The 21,817-nt window shown below is 36.7% G+C and overlaps 2 protein-coding genes across 3 annotated transcripts; both read right to left on the bottom strand.

Annotated features, from left to right (window-relative positions):
- Window positions 1-3,439: 3,439 nt before the first annotated feature.
- On the bottom strand, window positions 3,440-8,511 carry LOC110804431 (methionine--tRNA ligase, cytoplasmic). 2 transcript variants are annotated; one of them, XR_008928501.1, is made up of 12 exons: window positions 7,830-8,509; window positions 6,392-6,769; window positions 6,165-6,308; window positions 5,991-6,081; window positions 5,760-5,866; window positions 5,521-5,635; window positions 4,854-4,972; window positions 4,681-4,746; window positions 4,462-4,588; window positions 4,243-4,377; window positions 4,058-4,153; window positions 3,440-3,707 (listed from the first exon to the last, which is right to left on the bottom strand). XR_008928501.1 is itself a non-coding variant. In XM_022010026.2 (12 exons), the coding sequence occupies exons 1-12, from the start codon at window positions 8,235-8,237 to the stop codon at window positions 3,693-3,695; spliced, it is 1,809 nt and encodes a 602-aa protein (XP_021865718.1). In that variant the 5' UTR covers window positions 8,238-8,511; the 3' UTR covers window positions 3,440-3,692. The 2 variants fall into 2 exon arrangements, 1 of the variants encoding a protein (XP_021865718.1); XM_022010026.2 differs by having other exon boundaries at window positions 4,454-4,588; window positions 7,830-8,511.
- A 765-nt stretch (window positions 8,512-9,276) lies between these two features.
- LOC110804430 (uncharacterized) lies at window positions 9,277-21,393 on the bottom strand. The gene is made up of 10 exons (XM_022010025.2): window positions 21,019-21,393; window positions 18,654-20,184; window positions 17,283-18,512; window positions 17,109-17,186; window positions 14,152-14,304; window positions 13,229-13,392; window positions 12,025-12,172; window positions 11,772-11,894; window positions 11,474-11,561; window positions 9,277-9,734 (listed from the first exon to the last, which is right to left on the bottom strand). Exons 2-10 carry the CDS (start codon window positions 19,956-19,958, stop codon window positions 9,544-9,546), a joined length of 3,480 nt encoding a protein of 1,159 aa, XP_021865717.1. The 5' UTR covers window positions 19,959-20,184; window positions 21,019-21,393; the 3' UTR covers window positions 9,277-9,543.
- Between the last annotated feature and the right edge of the window lie 424 nt (window positions 21,394-21,817).

Genomic DNA, 21,817 nt, shown 5'->3' with positions numbered 1-21,817 from the left:
AGATTAAATAAATTTTAAAGTATGATGGAGAAAGATTTTAAAGATTTCAAAGTCTAGGCAAATCTAGAAGGAAAACAAAAATTAGAAGGTGCACCCCGGTTATATGTAGTTCTACAATAATAATATATAATAAAAGATTTGTAATATATAATATGTAATACTACCTCTATTCCTAAAAAACAAAACAGGTAACGATCATCAAAATTAAGTTCACATTCTATATATGTACTCCAAGTCGGCATTGAGACAGAAGTGGAGTTCGGCTAGATAAGTTTAAACATTTTCCTTTAATATTGCACCATGAGTACTACCCCGTTTTAAATCCTTAGCCAGATTTTTTTTTCTGACTCTTTTGTTACCATATTAATCTATCGAGGGTGTATAAGATCATTGTCTACGGTTTCCCACTCACATGTTACTGTGATATCAAGATCATTGTCTAGGCAAATCTAGAAGGAAAACAAAAATTAGAAGGTGCACCCCGGTTATATGTAGTTCTACAATAATAATATATAATAAAGGATTTGTAATATATAATATGTAATACTACCTCTATTCCTAAAAAACAAAACAGGTAACGATCATCAAAATTAAGTTCACATTCTATATATGTACTCCAAGTCGGCATTGAGACAAAAGTGGAGTTCGGCTAGATAAGTTTAAACATTTTCCTTTAATATTGCACCATGAGTACTACCCCGTTTTAAAGCCTTAGCCAGATTTTTTTTCCCACTCTTTTGTTACCATATTAATCTATCGAGGGTGTACAAGATCATTGTCTACGGTTTCGCACTCACACGTTACTGTAACATCAGGATTATCTGGATAAAGGCTCAATAATTCTCGTTTTATTGTAGGCCTTTCTGTAATTCATGTATGATGGAGAACGATTTTAAAGATTTCAAAGTATAGGCAGAGTTAGAAGAAAAGCACAAATTAGAAGGTGCAACTTGGTTGTATGTACTTCTATATACAACCAGGGTAAAAAGCACATTTGTACAATTCAAAAATTCAGATTAAATAAATTTTAAAGTATGTTGGAGAAAGATTTTAAATATTTCAAAGTCTATGCAAATTTAGAAGGAAAACACAAATTAGAAGGTGCTTCCCGATTGTATGTTGTTCTACAATAATAATATATAATAAGTGATTTGTAAAATAAAATATGTAATACAACATCTATTCCTAAAAAAAAAAAAATCAGGTAACAATCATTAAAATTAAGTTCACATTTTATATATGTACTCCAAGTCAGCATTCAGAGAGAAGTGGAGTTCGGCAAGATAAGTTTTAAACATTTTCCTTTAATATTGCAGCATGAGTACCATCCCGTTTTAAACCCTTAACCAGAGTTTTTTTTTGTGACGCTTTTGTTACCATATTAATCTATCGAGGATGTACAAGATCATTGTCTACGGTTTCGCACTCACACGTTACTGTGAAATCAGGGTTATCTGGATAAAGGCTCAATAATTCTCGTTTTGTTGTAGGCCTATCTGTAGTTCGAAAAAGTAAAATTTAAAGTATGATGGAGAAAGATTTTAAAGATTCCAAAGTCTAGGCAGAGTTAGAAGAAAAGCACAAATTAGAAGTTGCAACCTGGTTGTATGTAGTTCTACATACAACCAGGGTAAAAAACACATTTGTACAATTTAAAAATTCAGATTAAATAAATTTTAAAGAATGTTGGAGAAATATTTTAAAGATTTCAAAGTCTAGGCAAAGTTAGTAGGAAAAGACAAATTAGAAGGTGCACCCCGATTATATGTAGTTCTACAATAATAATATATAATAAATAATTGTAATATATAATATATAATACTACCTCTATTCCTAAAAAAAAATCAGGTAACGATCATTAAAATCAAGTTCACATTTTATATATGTACTCCAAGTAGGCATTGAGACAGAAGTGGAGTTCGGCAAAATAAGTTTAAACATTTTCCTTTAATATTGCACCATGAGTACCATCCCGTTTTAAACCCTTTGCCAAAGTTTTTTTTTCTTTTTTCTTTTTCTGTGACTCTTTTGTTATCATATTAATCTATCGAGGGTGTACAAGATCATTGTATACGGTTTCGCACTCACACGTTACTGTGAAATCAGGATTATCTGGATAAAGGCTCAATAATTCTTGTTTTGTTGTAGGCCTTTCTGTAGTTCCAAAAAGTAAAATTTAAAGTATGATAGAGAAATATTTTAAAGATTTCAAAGTCTATGCAGAGTTAGAAGAAAATCACAAATTAGAAGGTGCAACCTGGTTGTATGTAGTTCTACATACAACTAGGGTAAAATACACATTTGTACAATTAAAAAATTCAGATTAAATAAATTTTAAAGTATGATGGAGAAAGAGTTTAAATATTTCAAAGTCTAGGCAAAGTTAGAAGGAAAACACAAATTAGAAGGTGCACCCTGATTGCATGTAGTTCTACAATAATAACATATAATAAATGATTTATAATATATAATATATAATACTACCTCTATTCCTGAAAAAAATTAGGTAACGATCATCAAAAATTAAGTTCACATTCGATATATGTACTCCAAGTCGGCATTGAGACAGAGGTGGAGTTCGACAAGATAAGTTTAAACATTTTCCTTTAATATTGGACCATGAGTACCATCCAGTTTTAAACCCTTAGCTAGAGAGCTTCTTTTTTTTTTTTTTTTTTTCTTTTTTCTGACTCTTTTTTTACCATATTAATCTATCGAGGGTGTACAAGATCATTGTCCACGGTTTCGCACTCACACGTTACTGTGAAATCAGGAATATCTGGATAAAGGCTCAATAATTCTCGTTTTGTTGTAGGCCTTCCTGTAGTTCCAAAAAGTACATTTTAAAGTATGATGGAGAAAGATTTTAAAGATTTCAAAGTCTAGGCAGTTAGAAGAAAAGCAGAAATTAGAAGGTGCAACTTGATAAAAAGCACCTTTGTACAATAAAAAAATTCAGATTAAATAAATTTTAAAGTATGATGGAGAAAGAGTTTAAAGATTTCAATGTCTAGGCAAAATTAGAAGGAAAACACAAATTAGAAGGTGCACTCCGGTTGTGTGTAGTTCTACATACAACCAGGGTAAAAAGCACATTTTTACGATTAAAAAACCCTTTTTCAATTTAAAAGCAATTTTTGGGGGTTTAAAAGCACATTTTTACAATTGAAAAGTTCAGATAATACAAGTTTAGTTAAGTTCATTCAAGTTCAGATATCTGAACCTATATTATTTGAACTTATCTGAACTTAACTGAACTTATTTTATTTGTACTTATCAGAACTTATCTACATTTAATAAAACTTATTTTATCTGAAAAATGACTTATTTTGTCTAAAAAACTTATTTGTGTGTTAAAATGTCTTAAAAAAACTTATTTTTATTGAACTTATATTATCTGATCTTATTTTATTTTGTCTGAAATAAGTCAAACATAACATAACCTAAATGTGGTCTCACTAGTCCGTTTATATAACATAACAAATCAATAACTATTAAACCGTCAATCCGAAGCTATTTATATACATCACCAACCATGAATATTTAGTCAAAACTATCTCAGCAAAATATTTACCCCTTTACATCTTGATGCTCAACTTTTGTAAATCTAGGAGAGTTTTTCAGAATTCCTCCAGTTAGATAAAAGTAACGTTGCGGGGAAGTTAACAGTTCGGACGTTTGGTACAGTCCCATTATGCAACACCAACCTGTTATTACAGCAAGATTTACACATTAGTAACCAGCTGCGCTATTTAATCGGAAAAAACTGGGATTTTGTAACTAAGGCTTCTTTCTCTTCACCTTACTAACTTAGTAACTTGTTATCTATTCTTGTTAAAACAGACCAAAACATACTAGACAAAAATCTTACTTTTGTTTACCTTTTACTTTATAACAAACTTCTTTATTTGTGTATCAAAATGTTGAAAAACTGAAATTGAATATACACATGCGACAAGTCTAAAAAAGATTTCAGGCACACACGGGTATGTGTACTTGGATGGATACCATTATATACGTTCATAGGAGGCTAAGTTTAACAAGAATGATAATTTACCTTTAACTTGCTTTTGTTGAGTAGAACCACATCCTCATGCCGGTCCGTCTGGTTGCCACAAAATCGTCTCTCCAGTTCTTTGACATCATTATCGCTCTGTTGAACAAATATTAAATGATGTGAGAAAGTCAGATGTAAGCTCAAACAGTTAAGAAGGAAACGGGGTAAGGGTGAAGTTATTATACCAATTTCCTGAACAAAGGACTTGGCTTCCCTATTTTATGTCCAGCAGGAACGATTTCCCAAGGCTTTTGAGCCCTTTCAATATCTTCATCATGGAGTGTAAACTCGTTAACTTCCAGCTTAAGCTGCTTCAATACCTAAATTGCCAACCACAAGTTCAAATTACTGTAGAAAATTAAGCAGGGGTTCAAGAATTAAAAAGCCACAACAAACGCGTGTACCTCTGGTAAATGATGGCATATATGGTTGAAGCAGGCATGCAAGAATGCAGACAGCTCCAACTAAAGTTTTGACAACAAAAGAACACCTTGATCTATCTTCAACAAAAAGTTTCCAGACTTTAGTTCTCTGAAAATGCAATTGTGATAACATATTAATGTCAGTGAGATAATGGTAAACAGCAAGTGAAAAGGAATACACCATGCCGAAACTGTCAATACCTGGAAATGTCGATTCCCCTCACTAGCAATAGCCATCGCAGCCTTTAGACCATCCTTCAACTTACCCTGCAATTGAGGCACAGAACATTGAAAACAATAAGTTAGGTGACAATCCAATAGATGAACTCAAGGTACTTTAGGAAAAAGGTTGAACCAATAAGTCATAAGACTACCTTCTCCAAAGCCTTGACATACTCTTGCACATGGTTTTTAAGCAAATGACCAAAGTCAATGTCTGTCTCACTCAGCACCACATCAGAGACATCAGGGATAGTAGAGTCATATCCTTTCTCTGTAAAGAATTGAAAAAATGAAAAATATGTTAAAAGAAGTGGAAAGGCTTTTCCAGAGATAAAAGAATATAACAAAATTAAATTAAATAAATCTTGCATAAGATTTTTATTATGATACATAGCATTCTCCTTTGATCATTTAAATAATTGGATGATGCTAAGATGATAAGTAGCATATAAAAGCATCTATAGCGAACTATAGATCTAAATCAGTTTTATTAAGACAAAAGTCAGATGCAGAATCACTTTCGTCAACCCAAAATCAAAAACAAAAACCCATCACCAGCACAACAGTCCGAGTTACATCTGACATGAATAGAACTAGTAAAACGAAAAAGATATCTTCATTGTTATGATGAACTTCCACTCAATCATCGTTATAATTTGTAGCATTTTAAATGCTCCACTTCATATATATTAGGAACTTCACAAAGATTCAATCAACCAATATGATAGTGGACGGATAGAGTGTTAGATCACACCTTTTTGAATGAATATATATACGACATAATGAAGCACAAAGAGAATAAACAAGAGATGTCTTTACCAGGGGGCTTAGCAACAAAGGTGAGCACACGATTCATGAAGTTACCCAAATTATCAGCAAGCTCGCTGTTAAGTTTTGCTTGTAAGTCCTCCCAAGAAAATCTTGAATCAGATGCCTGAAAATGTAATTCATCAGCAATGCAACTAGCAAATGATCTGAATGTGCACATGTATTTTCTCACCAATGTCCAAACCTGAACGCAGAGCTTCAGAAAGAGGGGGGTAACAAAGAAAACTTACCTCCGGTCTAACACTAATCAAATAGTATCTCCATACTTCCACAGGTATATTTGTGTTTTTCGCTTCATCACCAAAAACACCAATACCCTTGCTCTTGGAAAACTTTCCTGAAAAAGGCATCAAAATCAAAACAAAAGTTAATACTACAACAAATGGAAATTTGGTTTTGTATTATCTGAAGATGTAGCAAGCAAATGATGCTAGAAAAAATTGCAAGATTCGAGAAGGAACCTGCTCCATATAAGAGAAAGTGAGTAGCATGTATTGAATGAGGAAGGGTCCAATTTTCCCCAGTGCCAGTCAAATACGAAGGGAAATGAACCTGAAGAAAGGGTGGTGATCAGGCAATTTATATTTGTGGAAGCATAATAAAAGAATAAATGGAGGCAAAGATAAAATTAGTACCGAATGAAAAGGAACATTGTCTTTCCCCATGAAAAGGTGTAGCTCGACATTCTTTGGATTTTTCCACCACAGCTCCCACTTGGATGTATGACACTTTGTGATGGAAATATAACCGAGGGGAGCATCGAACCAAACATACATCACCTGGTACAGAGAAACAAGGAACCGTCAGAAACCAAACAAATCGAAATTTGGAATTTCATTTCATGCATTATAATATTATATACCTTCTCTTTGAATTTTTCAACGGGAACAGGAACCCCCCATTTCAGATCACGGGTAATGCACTTTGGTGGGAGTTTGTTTTCCAAATTGACAAGATTTTTTGTTGTGGTCACTGCTAGTTGATTAGAAAACGCAATTCTTTCAGAGAGGGCATGCACGTCCCTCTGCACAGAAGCTAGTTGTAGAAACAAATGGTCTGTGGTGCGAAGTGCTGGGGTCGAACTCTGACAAATCTTGCAGATAGGGTTTAATAAATCACGAGCATTCAAAAACGCACTACAGGTCTCACATTGATCGCCTTTACAGGACGCATGACAGTGAGGGCAGTTGCCTTCAACAAGACTATCCGCCAAGAACTTTAAGCAATCCTCACAATACAACTGCCAAAGAAAAGATCACCAAAAAACTAATAAGTGATCAACTTCAAGTCTGTAAAATTGGATGCAAGTAGAATATTAATGAATACTACTCCTAACTAGATCTCTGCGGGTCAATGTAGGGGGCTAACATCTGAAAACTTAATGGGTCAATCTTAGTTGTAGGAGGAATGCTAAACCTCCAGTGGACGCAAGTGACGCAAATACAATTACTTTTAGTAACAACAGATATTATTTCACTACCAAAAACGCAATTATTTATATTGGTACTTCTTGGAAATGTATTGGTATACCAATACCAAATTAATGAGTACTAATACGAGCCACTTGTGTCCATATGGACACAAGTCACTTGAGGCATAGAGTTCCTCCTACAACTAATTACAACTCCTAATTAGATTCTACGGGTCAATCTAATTACAACTTCTAAGTTCTAATTACATTTATAGGATACTCATGACCGAGCTAAATTAATCAACATGTGACCGAGCAAGAGATAAATTGAGTCATCACAGAGCTAAATTGACTCGGGGTGAAATAAATCGACTCAAGACCGAGCCAAATTAACCGACTTATAAACGAGCGAAATGAATTGACTCGTAAACGAGCGAAATTAATCCACATGTGACCTAGATAGAGCTAAATCGAGTCATGGCAGAGCTAAATTGACTCGTGGTGAACTTAATCGACTTGAGAGTGAGCTAAATCAACTCATGGCCAAGCTAAATCGACTCACAGCCAAGCAAAATCGACTGATGGAGGAGTCCTCAATGGCAAAGTACTTCGTACAATATTGAAATTATAAAATAAAGGCACAAACAGTTGGACACAATTGAATACTAACTCAAACCCTAGAAAATATTCCTTAAAAATAAAAAAATCTGTTCAATTTACAGACAAGCAAGCATTAATTATAAAATACAACAAACAATTGGGCACAATTGGACACTAACTCAAACCCTAAAAAAAGTTCCTTAAAAGCAAGAATCAATTACAAAATACAACACACAATATTGCACAATTGAACAGCAACTCAAACCCTAAAAAATTGAAAATAAAAAACCTGTTCAATTGTCTGCTCCGTCAAGAGGTTGTTGCGAAACAGTGAATTGAAAACCTCGTGACAAACGACAGTGTGTTCTGGTGTAGAAGTACGGCCGAATTGATCAAAGCTAATGTCAAACCACTCGTAAATAGCCCTGTGAAGGGGATGGTATTTGTCACAGATTTCCCTGGGTGAGACATTCTCCATGGCTGCCCGGACCTCAGTGGTCGTGCCATACTCGTCCGTCCCACTAACGAACAACACGTTATGGCCCCTCAGTCGACAAAATCTCGCGAATACATCGGCGCTCAGCACTGATCCTATTATGTTCCCTAGATGTGGCACATTATTGACATATGGGAGAGCACTAGTCACTAAAACGTTGCGCTCTCCTTCTATTGGAAGCTTCTCCGACGAACCGTCCATAATTCTGTAGATTTGCGCGAAAATGGCGGTGGTGATTGTGTGTGTGCGGTGGTAGTGGTGGCGCCGACAGGGAGTAGTGGTGGCGCCGGCTAGGGTGAATGTTTTTTTTGAGTAAGGGCCGTGGATTGGCTTAGGGTAAAAAATGTCGGCGTTAGTGAGGGTGAATAGGGTGAATTAGTTAAGGGGTAAAAAATATCTGGCCGATTTTTCAGTAAAAAACGGCGAAGAAGAAAAAAGATGATTGAGTTTCTCGTGAATTAGTGATTACTATTACGGAGTAAGAAATTCTAATTTGTCAATACAATGAACGTGGTGAATGAGATTAGAAAGTGATTACCAGTTAAAAGAAAGTGATTTAGACTAGGTTTTTATTTATTTATACAAAGTAGTAAAAAGGTATACTAATCCTGAAAGGTTAAGGACAAACAATCTGTACGGAGTATAACTTAACGTCTAACTAACTGTAATGACTAGCGACGTTATAATTAACAGTAATGACTAGCGACGTTATAATTAACAGTAATGACTAGCGACGTTATAATTCCCGTACTTCGTATTTGAATAAACCTAATATACAAGTAGGTTACTTATCACACCATCATTTGACGATATACATGTTCACACTAGAATCACCCTTGAGCAAAGACTGTATGTGTTAAGTGATCAAACTGATTCGTCTAATTTTACCAAACTTTAATTATTTTACTATTTAACTTTTCTACTTTTTTGGTTTTAGGGTTTACTACTTTAGGTATACTTTGTAACAATTTACCTTATTATTTTTGTTTTTGTTTTTTTAGCCATACCATTAACAACAATATCAATAAATTCCCGCCCATACCTAACTTGACATAAACTGGATATGTTTGGGTCAGGAAGCCTACAATTCCGATTAAGTGAACACGACGACACGCCATACCTTAGTTGATGGTATGGCGTGTCACACACAAGACTTGCTGATTTCTCTTGCGTGTTTTGTCCTCACATCTTTATTCATCCGTAACACACAATTTATTCAAGTTAACACTAACAGGTACACTTGATTTCAAAATGACTCAATAAGTGCCCCTGAAAGCATTACATGCTAATGTTGTCAAATTTGACCACAAACACTCCTGTACAAAATAAATGATTTGAGGTTCTGCGAATCTTCAAAGTCAATCAAGAGTTTAGAACAAGATTGACACTTTGACAGTATGTGTTTCAACGAATATACAGCTCCTGCTTCGGAAAATACATTGAGGGAAGCTGATCGTTAACTATGAAAATAAGTATACTAAATAGATGATGCTTATGGGGGACAATTTTAGTGAGATGCTTTTGGACCCTGAGCTTTAGATGGGCATGCAGCAGCCATCGCACGTAATCTGCCAGCGATTTCTGTAAATGAAGGTCGAGCAGCAGGATTTGGAGCCCAGCACTGTTCCATTAGCAATCTCCATTCGGCATCACAGTAATTGGGAATAAGGGGCCTCAGCGTGTTATTCACAATTCCACCTACATTATGATAAATGAAAATTCCAGCTTAGTTACCTTTTTCTCCAAAGAGCAACACAATGTGAAACAAAATAAATACTAAAATCAAAAGGAAAAGAAAAGGGCACAAGAGGCAGAAAATCGAACGGTAACAAAAACCCTGAGAGGGTAGTACCTTAAAACAGCAAACATATACAAGTATATGGAAACAAGCACATCCAATAAAAGTGACGTTTAACTTCAACTGTTGAAGTTGGCATAGCGTTGGCTGTTGGAATTAATGATCATGGAGCTGTTCACAAGTCATAACACAAGCCACCAACACAAGCACAACCAAAAAAAAAAACGTTTAACTTCAACTGTTGAAGCTGGCATAGCGTTGGCATACTAATGATCTTGGAGCAAGTCACAATACAAGCCACGAACTTAATTCAGATTCTACAAATCTATATAACCTAAATTCATTTTCTTTTATTAATCCTTCCCATAACTATTTAATGAACGGACGAAAGTGACCTATCATTACACAATGACCCGATTGAAATATACGAAGTCACTTATCATACACATGCACTAACAAGCACATTCTCTCAAAACAGAAAGGCAGTCCGTGTTAATACTATCAATTATTGATCTAGCTGTTCTGATGTTTATAAAAAAAAGCAGCACATGAGAAGTTTGAACCAATACATAACAAAATATTAGTCGTTGTGCGAGAAACGGTCCGATGATTATACTTTAGTCTACAATTTAACTGTCAAAACCAACAGTTTGAGAAAGGCCACACAGCTATACTACAACACCACTGTCACGAATTCATGGCTACACCAACACCAATTTGGTTGATATAGATACTCCCTCCATTTCTATTTTCATTTTAATCTACACTTTGTCCTTTTGAGCTATTCACATACTCCACTTCGACCAGTGCGGTGATTGAAAGAAGGAAACACAGTCATGTGGGAACTTGTTATATTCGTCTAAATATATAGTTTCCAAATATCTACTTCTTATTGATAATTAAAGATATTAACGGTCGAAGTTCCATTGGCAAGCGTGAAAATCAATTTCCGCAGATTTTAAAAAAAAAAAGAAGAGGTAACATATGACTAGGTAGATTTGATCCAAACCCAAATCTTAAAAAGTCCAACCTAATTTGAAAGAGAACAATCTGACTCAATCCAATTTGGAAAATAAAACCGACAGCACAAAAGGAGGTGGGTCGGAGTTGGATGCTGCACAAATCACAACAAACTCCGACCCAATAGGAAGCTCGACTATTTTTACGCGTTATTTCACAAAAAGTGGTTGTATAATGTATTCCAACTTTAGGATATTATTCCCTCCTGTCCCAAACTCCCAACAATTCCCGTACCTCACAAAATGTTTGTCCCCAAATAATGTTCCATATTCTCAATGAGTTTGGTAAACATATTAAATTATCAGGAAATTTTTTTTAATCACCTTCAATCAACAAAACCCCACTTTCTCTCACCAAAAAATAAAAGTACATTAAACTATACCCCACTATTATTCGTTGAGTTTGGTAAACATATTAAGTTCTTTTTTCACCAAAAAATAAAAGTACATTAAAAAACCCCACTATTATTTCTCTGCTAAATATTTGTTCAGAAACAGGAACCTTAACTGGGACTGGAGGGAGTATTTACAGTAAGTCTCGAGCACAAAAGAAAAGCTGGCAGGAGTAGTTGCAACTACCATTGCGGAGGATATCAGAAAAGAGAACAATGTACACATACCTATAATGGCACCATAATGCATGTTGGCATAGGGTTCTTCACCGGTGAGGATTTCCCATAGTACAATACCAAAAGAAAACACATCGACCTGATCCAGAAAACACAAACTAGTCAGACAAATCATACTTAAAATAGTGTCATAGTACTGATTCGACTGTTTATGTTGAAGAAGCTTGAGTTGACTGAACGCAAAGTAGACTTTATCCAGGCCACAGATAACAACAATAACAACAAATGGGGTCATAGGAAACCAGGCCACAGAGCTTCACCAAAATGAAATGAGAGGATATAAAATTACCTTCTCAGAGACCTTGCTGCTACTTCCATTCAGAAGTTCAGGGGCCATCCATGGGAGAGTTCCTCTTACTCCTCCAGAAACTAATGTATTTCGCTTGATTTTTGATAAACCGAAATCACCAACCTATTTGTAGAATACCAGATATAATAAGCTGTTTAGTACTGAGAATAAAAATTTAAAATTTCCATCATGTGGCCCTTAAAAAGGGTAGAATTTTGTTAAACAAAGTGTTGCTTTTTACAAAAAATGATACCTTGCAAATGGGCCGTGAAGGGTCTTTCAAATTCACAAGCAAATTGTCACACTTCAAATCAAAATGCACAATATTTTTCGAATGTAAATATTCCATTCCAAATGCAGCATCCATTGCAATTATAAGTCGTTTGCGGCGGTCCAGATGCCTAAATAATACGACATTAAGGAAGAAAAGTGGATAGATAAGATCGGTGAACTGCCTAAGAATAATCAAGAAACAATAAACCATTACTACGACACAGATTTCAAATTTCAAAGAACTTGACTCCTCGTTCCTCTAAAACTGAAAAGACCGTACAAAACTACACCAAAATACCAGTTTGGACCCAAGTAACAGATCAATAGACCAACATTAAAAGTACACAGTGCTTCTAAAAAGGCTCCCACCATATTGAAATGTGGGGAGGGGAGCTGGATGCACAAAATGTTTGCATATCAGAAATTCAATTCAAATTAAATCTTGACCAAAAACAACTGCTCCTGCTTCACAGTGAGAGATAAGCACTAACAATTTCTTTTTGGAAGGAAAAAATAATTTTTTCAAGAGGACGGGAGAAGTACACCAAGAGGACAATGTGTCCTCAATCCTCATAATGATAAGAAACTAATTACAAACAATTTAGTTAGCCATTTTTAATTTAGTCCATTTTTTTATGGATTTCTGTGGAAACAAAAATTTTGGTGTTAAAATGTCACTAGTTCAAAAGCAGATCTTATGGCGCAAGCAATCAACGAAAACTTTAAGTATATAACAATAACATAATTCTAGAACCTACTAAACTAAAATAACTACAATGACTAAATAGAATAAATCCTAGTGCAACTGCAATAAGCCAACAAAATACACCCATTACAACGTTGATTTTTGTAAAAGAAGCAAAACCCGAATATTTAAAAGCCTGATAAGATAAATATTTTGAGTAGCCCATTCACTCCCGCAACAAATTTATTCAAAGCCCAAAGAGTGATAAATTGTCTGGCTCCTATGGGAATGGACCAAACATTTACAAAATAAAACAAAAACTACACTAGCAAAAATCCTAAAATTTGCAATCCAAACGTTGAATACAAAGGATAGGTTAGTCATATAAGATTTAAGAATTTGTTGTGGATCACTGTCCCTTTTAGCCAAAATAAAAGATGCAGTTAGTCACTACTCTTAAGAAAGGTTATAAAGCTAATAGAGGAGCCAGTATCTTTACCTGTCCTTCCTAAGAAGAACATGCCGCAAAGAACCATCAACCATAAACTCTGTAACCGTGGCTAATGTTCCTCCAGGTCCATCTTGCACAACACCATAAAATGCCACCACGTTTGGATGGTGAAGCTTTGAGAGGATTTCAGCTTCATGCCAGAACTCTGCAGTCTAAGAGTATTACAAAACATAAATGCAAAATCAGAAACAGCTAACACCCAACTCGGTAAAAAAAAAAACCATTCCCTTTTCTGAAGGGAAACTACTTACATCTGTTCACTACTTCCCTTCTAAAAACCTTTTCTGTTGTCTTACAGAAGCAGCCACACCACCAAACTTGACAATTTTAGATAAGGTCTAGCTATGGACATCAAAAGATGGACAAATGACCTCCCAAGTCCCAAGTCCCAAGACCCTGCTCATGGCAGAATCTATGCATGCAGTTGTTAACTTCTTATTGATTAGTACTCCCATAGTCTTTTAATGTTTGCCCCATAGGCAAAATGTGCTATATTAAGATTTGGGCCAAAATTTTGCAAGGAGATGGGGGTATCTTTAACTTTCACTTTTATGGGAGTATGCAAGTGGGGTAAATGGTGCAATCTTTAAGAGATGCACCGAAATAGAATATAGGGCTAACAAATAGGGACGGAGGGAGTAGTACAGAGGATCAGTTAATTAATATCTGGACAGAGTAGGAAAACTCGTTACATTTTGGTCCCTTTTTAAATATTCTTCTTACCTTAAAGTAGCAGAAAGCAAAAAACATTGCCATAAGACATGTGACATTATACTACCAGGAAAAGAAAAGAAAAAAAGAGGTTTGCAGAAAAAATTATATTGAAACTTAAGGGTGTTAGTTATCTTTTGCGGGCAAATAATAAAGAAAGAAGACTCATAAGTAGGAACTAGTAATAAAGAATAAGGTACCAATCTTTCTTGCTCTGATGATCGACCAGTGAAACAACTTTTCTTTATTCGCTTAATAGCAACGTCTGTTCCCCTCCATTTTCCATGATATACAGTGCCAAAAGTTCCAGAACCCAGTTCTCTAAGCTCTTCAAGATCATCGTTTTTTATGATCTACATGTACAACAGAAAAACAATTGGATGAATGTTATGAAAGTTAAACAGATCTAGCATTACCAAGACACTATTAACCTGTTTCACTAAGTATCAATATCAATCTATAACCAGCAAATATGGAGGCAAACTTACATATCAAAAAATTAGTAATATTATTATAAGAAAAATATGTTTAATTGGTGTGATTTCATCCATGGATGACAAGGCTATGCAAGCAAAATGCATGATATTCAAGTGGCAAGAAGTATTGAAAACAATATAACAACAGGTTAGTATATCAATTGCAAGAGGAAATTGAATTCAGTTATGGAAGATGAGGGCTGATCTATCATTCAGACTCATCTGTAAAGATAAACTGAGAAATTTCATACGGTACCCCTTTAGTATTTGCCATTAACATATGGTACCCAAGAACAATGTTCACGTGGTACCCATGACTCCATGAGGGTTGAGTTTCACAACCTCAGAAATTCAATCGTCAGAAAACCGTCAAATAATCACTCCCCATCCCCTTCCTTCCGTTTTCCATAACTCGTTTTCTTTGTCCTCTGTTGTCTTCATATTTGAACCAACCACCCATACACAAAAATAACCACAAACAAATATCCTGATTATCCCCAACAGACAGAGGAACAAAGAAATGAGCGGTGGTGACAGAGGAAAAGAGAAACACAATGGTAACCATTGGGTGGTCTGACAGTGTTGGTGAGCAGCAGCAGGGTGAATAAGTAGAAGACCAACGGTGCTCTGGCCCAAATATGGTGGTAGCTGATTACAAATTCAAAAGCAAGTAAACTGATGGACACACCAGCGAGCAACAACCAGCACCTTGTAAAGGGTTCCAAACCTGCCCTTCATTAAATTCTGACGGATCGCCCCCAGCTTAAGAGTAAGAAAGAGAAGACTATGAGTCTTCGATGAGTCTGCTGATATATTTATAAATAGAGCTCTTTATATCACGGGATTAGATGTAGCCCTCTCGTTGAAGGTTGGCTAAGTTGCCTCAACGACAAGATCCACAGAAAGAAAACCAGGCTCAGAGACATGCCACTGGGGAACTACCAAACTGCTTTTTATTGGGCAGATAAGAATTTTGTCTCCACTAGTACCTTTTTCATTTTTGGTTTAGATGAGTGATAAGCCGGAGGAAGGTAAAGGAGTTTCAAGCTGCAGTAAGGTAAAAGAGAAACTAGGTTCGGGAGTAAAACAGAATACGAGGGAGGGAAGCAGTTTCAGCGCTGGGGATTAAGTTTTAGGACTCCATTGAAAGGGCCAAGTTTCCTGTCTAAGGACTCAGTTTCGGACTTTGGGGTTTTCACTTGTCATTAACAAAGAGGATGGTAGTCGGGTCGTCCGATTGAATCTTCTTGTTCCTGGATGCTCTATCAAACTCCGGTCGTGGTTCACGTCTTTCGAAGAACTATCACTGGCGAATTCCAAGTGGAAAAGGAATGGGAAGCGGAGGGGCAAGGTCAGGAATGTTAGGGGGTACCTTATGTAATTGGCGAAATTGGAGGTGTACAATAAAGAATTTCCCGGCCTCTTGACAAGTAATGTTAGAAATCAACATCCAGGCAGACTTTACAAGGATTTCTAAAAGGCAAAAGGCATCTAAGTTCTCCGCTTGCTTTTGGGTTTATGTGTGATCCTGTCGGTACCCTTGTGAATAAGGGGTAAGAATTTTATGTAAATCCTCTAAGGGAGCTCTATAAGCACCCTTAAGGCCTTATGGACAATAAATATGATAAAATATAATAAGATTCTAGGTATTGTGCCTAGCCATAAAGCCAGTTAGAGTGTTAGACTCATGATAGCAGTGGAAAGTTTATATTCGAAGAATAGAAGATCACTTTTACCATCTAGGGAGAAATTTCCTACAATGGAGTTTTTATAACACTTTCATGTGCTATAATGAACTTCGACAATCATTTTTCACAATGCAACTTCATTAGCTCATTAACTCCTTACTTTGAATGGTGAAATTAAGTAATGAGAATGGAATTGAAACCATTAGATTTGATCCTAAGATTAACACTTGAACATTACAGTTTATAGTCACAAAAAACAGTTCATTATGTCATCTAGTATTTAACAATCACAATATAATTCAACAAGATTTCCACATATTTACATGAGGGAATAAAGGAAGCTCTTGCTATTGAAAAGATGTCTAAATTCTAATGCAATTAGCACCAACATCTTCAGGAGGCTTCTATCATTTCAATTATGTTGGCTAGTTTTGCTCTTTTTATCACAGAAATGTATTTCATTTCTACTCCACCAAAGGACCAAACTTTCCAGCGTAAAATGCGACACTTCAAACTCAATACGGGAAAAAGATTTCTCTGGTGACAGTTTCTAATTCACAAAATTAAAAATTTGGATAAAATCAGACCTTATATTGACATAATAGATCCATATGACGGAGACGTGTCATTCAAATATCTAAAATTACGAGGTTTCAGAAAGTAAGGTGAGAACTCAAGAGAAGTGTGTAAAGCATAGTGGTTGTCAGCTCATATTTCTGATACCATTCTCAAGCAAAGTGAACTTCACATCTTAAAAGACATTTCTCCACTTCAATAAAAGAAAATTGATTTAACATCTGAATTCTGCTAAAATCTACTATCAAAGAATCAATACATGCAAGTTGGTTTTCCTTGGTTTTAATATTTCTTCCTAGAACATTTTCTCTATCCAAGGATCACCTTAAGGTTTTAAATTGTTTGTGGAAAGCGATAAAATTTTAGTATTCTTACCAGAAAATGAACAAATCAATACATGTAAAGTCAAGATGATACCTGCAAGGTACTAATGTCAAAGTCCACAAGAGGACCTAGAGGAGGAAGACCAACATACTTGGTCTCCTCTTTTGCTTCCTGGAAAAATTAAATCAGTTAGAAACTTTCTTAATATATACACATCCAAACACATCTCATTAGAATATTATATCGCATGCAAACTCGCTATCTTACCTCATAATCCGAGTATGGAGCCCCAACACCATCATATTGGACAGCTTCACTACATTTTGCCAAAGAGGGGTTATAATCTGACGTAGAGACTTCCTGATCAGCTAAAACAGCATCAGGCAACTCTATGTGACCATATTCACTAAACATGCGAGAATCAACATGACTCGAGGGAATCCCATCTGTTGATACAGGTGTGAACTGGTAAACTCCAGGACCTTCTCCATCAACTTTGGCAAGTCCGGATGAATAAATGGGATGATCCTGATCCATCAAAGAAACATCTTTCCGAAAATCATCCTTGGCCAGATTTTGAAAGAAAGACCAGTGCTTTGGTTCATGGTTCTCAAGATTCATGCTCAAGCCAGCCCCATCATGCGGCAACTGGTTAATGCTAGATGATTCCTCAGACAGAATAGCTTTCGAGAATATATCTGATAGCAGATCACGAGGAAATCGGTCATTGATATCTATAAGGATGCTCTCAGCAGCATTACTGGTGGAATTTTGTCCAGCTTCATCGGCCCATTTGTACTCAGGGTGAGCAGAAGCACGATCATGCCGCTCGCTATTAGATGGTTTACTAACATCACTGCGTGCGTGCTCGACTTCACCTCTATCAACAAGGTTCCCCTTATGGTTATTGTCTGGAAGGGGTGCTTCAGAGTTACGTTCAACAAATGGATTAACTTCAAGTGCACTTGACACACTGTCCTTATCTGCTGAAAACTTAGCCCCTTCACTGTCAACCATTTTAGAGCCAGTATGGATGACAGACTCTGCTATCACATTCATGTTCTGCAATTTTCCAGATGACTCTGTGACCAGATCCTCCTGACCAACTGAAATATTTGAATGTGACATGAGGAATTGAGCATTGAGTGAGTCATCAGACTTAGTTAGCCGACTCAGAATATCTCCCTGTTCCCTAGGTATGTTCACTGAGAGATAAGGCCTCGAGGCTGCAGAAATTTCACTGTGGTTCATATTCAATGAATTAGGTTCTGAGTGGGCATGTTCGGAAGTGTATGCAAAGTCAAACGGTTGGGAAGTTTCAGGATTGGTCGGCTCAGAAACCCGTGGTAAATGCACAGTACCAGATTGAGCGGTCAGGATAGGTTCCTTGTGCCTTTTTTCACCTTTTGGAGGTAGATCTGAGAATTCTTTCACTAAACCATTGTTGAACGTGGATCCAGATGCTTCTTCAGCAGGAAGATTACCCTTTTTGTCACCCTGATAAGATTGTAAAAGAACATGATCAAGTTTGAGGCAAATCCATTACAATAATCAAATAATTTGATGCCAGAATCATCAGATATTAAATATTCTACATTATAATGTTTCATACTTCATTCCAAATCTATCTACACATACCTGAGCTTCCGTTGTTTTCTGAAGATTTGTTGACAGTCCATGTTGTAATATAACAGAATTACTTTCCTCCTGAGGCAAGTGTGCAGAGAGATGAACGCCGTGGCCACCATGCAGCGGATACCCCTTTGAATCTTCAACGTGAGTCGTCTGTCCTTGAAACTGATGAGGATGAGGTGGATAACTGTTGGCAGATCCAGGTAGTATTGGCTGGGAAGGTAGTATTCCTGTTGATGGAACAGCACCTCCACCATGAGACGAACTGCTTACTCCAACTACGCCTGCTACACTGTTAAGACCCCTGTCAGCATTCTGGCCCATTAATGCATCTAAATCATTTGCTGAAGAGTTTGCTATATCATGCATGCCTGAGTGTTTTCTACTTCCCATCTCCATGCAATTCACAGCAACAACATACTGAAACTCAGAATCAACACCCCCACCACTCATACTATAATGAGCTTCCTCCAAATCATTTGAGGTAAACAGAAATAACCGGAGTTTTTTTGCCGCTTCTCCATTTCCCAAAATATTACACTCTTCCATCATATTCTGCAGGTCTTCTTCACTAGAGACTGACACCAGAGCATCAAGATCTTCCCCTGGAAGCTGATACTTAATGGTATGAGGACCATCTAACATCGCGCATGTTTTCTGCTTGAGCTCCTGCCAAGATATATCTTTGTTTATGCGTATGATGCGTGTCTCACCCCCAACATATCGAAGCTTTCCATCACTTGGACGAGGTAAGACCTTACCGCCAAAGCTGCAGAGAACCTTTATTTTCATTGATGAACCATCTGATGTTCCAGATGAAGCATAGCCATGCAAACCTCGACTACTTCCATATGCTGAGGAATTTCGGCGTATTGTTTGCATTGATCCATGGGTAGATTTTCCCTCATACAGTGATGGGTTCTTTCTGTCAAACTCTTTGGGGACTTTTTCTGATAATGCAAGCATAGAAACATCTGATCCACTTTCAGACCCAGTATGACTGATACCTAAAATACCTTTTAGATCCATATAGCTTGTTGCACGATGTGGATCGTTAACTGCCTTTGAGACTTCAGGTTTGCGTGGAAGAACACGATCGCGCATAAACTCAAGAGCGAACTCCTCTCCTGTCTGTATGGAAAAATTATGAACTGGCTTGACTTCCGCTGCACTACTCTCTGGAGGTCTCATGTTCATGTTTATGCAGTTTGTAGCATCTTGCATAAACCTCTCAGAGACAGGATGAACTTCCTCATTACCAGTTGCTACATAATTGTGGTAAAATTGCGTATATTCATTTGGAGGTTCCATGGTAAGTGTTCAAGTATCAGGAAATTTCACTTAATGTAAATTCAACCTCATCGCCAAATACCATGAGGATTGCAGCAAAGAAATAGTAGCTTGAAAATGCACCATATTCAATCTCAAGAAAAAAGGCTACAAGCCTGCCAACATGACATTCAAAGCCCCAGATCTTTAACAAACACAAGTATGGAGTGCTTTAAGCTACTATAACTTGAAACTCTACCAATCAACCCTGCCAGCAAAAGGAAAGCTTTCTGTTATACAAGAATTCAGCAACAGAAATCACATATGATATTAGTATCTGGAAGATATGTTTTCATCACAAATTTAAACCAAACACCCCAAGACGACGTTCGTGTGAGTATGTCACCAAATGCTCTCTATGAAACTTTCACACATAGGATGCAGACATTAGACCAAACTCACTTTCACTATAAAATAAAACCTAGGGATAGAGTCAGAGAGAACCAGCTGAACACTAGCAGACGTCGCTATGAGTAACTACGGCTAAAAGGTTGGGTATAGAAGGTCATAACTTTGTTAGAAATTAATTTAATTTTTGTGTTTAAACTTCCAAATCCCAAAACCATTGGAGTATATTGAAAGATACCAGTAATCAAAAAACAAAAAAGTTCTTACAAAAATTAGCATTCCAAGTTCAGTTGATTGTTCTCTATGACCTGGGTCAAGCCCGTCCCTGAACCATGGCGGCGGAGGGGCGCCCGCCTTGGGCCCGGGGAGAAAAGGATAATACGAATTTCAAGTAGAATTATGAAAACTCCAGTTAACTAACTCCTAACTCTATCTAAGTACTTTGTTTCATTGGTAAAACTAGTAAGTAGTAACCAGACCATCAAGAATCTCAAAGAATAATACGAGCTTCAAGTAGAGTTATGAAGTAGGTATAGAGTAATCAGACATAAGCCAACACCGAAACGAAGCTAACAAAAACCCTACCTAATTGATTCTATCATATCAGAAAATTACAAATTTTGAAGCAATAAAAAATACAAATATAATCAACAGAGAAATTCAAATATTTCGATACAAAATAAGTAGATAATACCTAGAACAGCAGCAGCAGAAATGGAGAGGTGGTTGGCAGAGGCGCCGCCGATTAAAGGTGGTAACACACCTACAAGATACTGCTTTTTTTGGAGGGTTTAAAGAGGAAGGACTATGCGATTCGGTCTGGATCCGGCGGAGAATTGTCCATTCTTGCCGTAATAAAAATGTAATTGAGGGTTTTGATTAGGGTTTGATGGTTGTGGAGAAAATGGCGGATCGAAAGTGAGAAGAAGAAGAAAAGAGGAGAGAGAATAGTAGTGGGAAGTGTGAAGGAAGATAGAGACGAAAAGGAGGCGATAGAGTGAAATGGCAGTCAGAGATGAAAGAGGAAGGTAGGAGGCCTTTCTCAGAAAACTCTATTTCAGATGAAAGAGGAAGGGGTCAAAGGCCAGGTGAGATTTTTGTTTTTTGTTTATTTTTTTTCCCCTAAAAAAATATATGGCGTCGAAGTGACTAACCTTCTTGTTCCGAACGTTCTAGTTAAAGAGTTAAAGTCGTTGAAGTGGCTATGCACGACAGACTAATGGGCAATGCTAACCGGGTTAAACGCCAACTTGCGCTTGACCCAAGGTGTGCTCACTGTGGTGCGGAGGAAGAGACTACCCTCCATATTCTACGGGATTGTACAGCTGCAAATGAGGTATGGAGGCATGTGGGTGGTCCAGCTACTGCCACTAGATTTTATACTGGTGACATCCAACAATGGCTTTTTAATAACCTTACTTACTCACCACACCACAGACAACATGAGGAGGTATGGCCAACTTATTTTGCAATAACCGTGTGGTGGATATGGA

Source organism: Spinacia oleracea, chromosome 1 (genome assembly GCF_020520425.1).
Source record: "Spinacia oleracea cultivar Varoflay chromosome 1, BTI_SOV_V1, whole genome shotgun sequence".
In the NCBI taxonomy this organism is placed as follows: Eukaryota; Viridiplantae; Streptophyta; class Magnoliopsida; order Caryophyllales; family Amaranthaceae; genus Spinacia; species Spinacia oleracea.
This window is presented reverse-complemented; position numbering and strand designations above follow the sequence as displayed.

Coding starts and splice junctions, on each gene's coding strand:
- LOC110804431 (XM_022010026.2), bottom strand. CDS start 8,237: ATGGACGGTTCGTCGGAGAAGCTTCCAATAGAAGGAGAGCGCAACGTT. Junction 6,770..7,829: donor CGGAGCAGACAATTGAACAG/GTTTTTTATTTT, acceptor TTTCTTTGGCAG/TTGTATTGTGAGGATTGCTT. Junction 6,082..6,164: donor ACAATGTTCCTTTTCATTCG/GTACTAATTTTA, acceptor CCCTTTCTTCAG/GTTCATTTCCCTTCGTATTT.
- LOC110804430 (XM_022010025.2), bottom strand. CDS start 19,958: ATGGAACCTCCAAATGAATATACGCAATTTTACCACAATTATGTAGCA. Junction 11,895..12,024: donor CTTCACGGCCCATTTGCAAG/GTATCATTTTTT, acceptor TTCTACAAATAG/GTTGGTGATTTCGGTTTATC. Junction 11,562..11,771: donor GCAGCAAGGTCTCTGAGAAG/GTAATTTTATAT, acceptor TTTCTGGATCAG/GTCGATGTGTTTTCTTTTGG.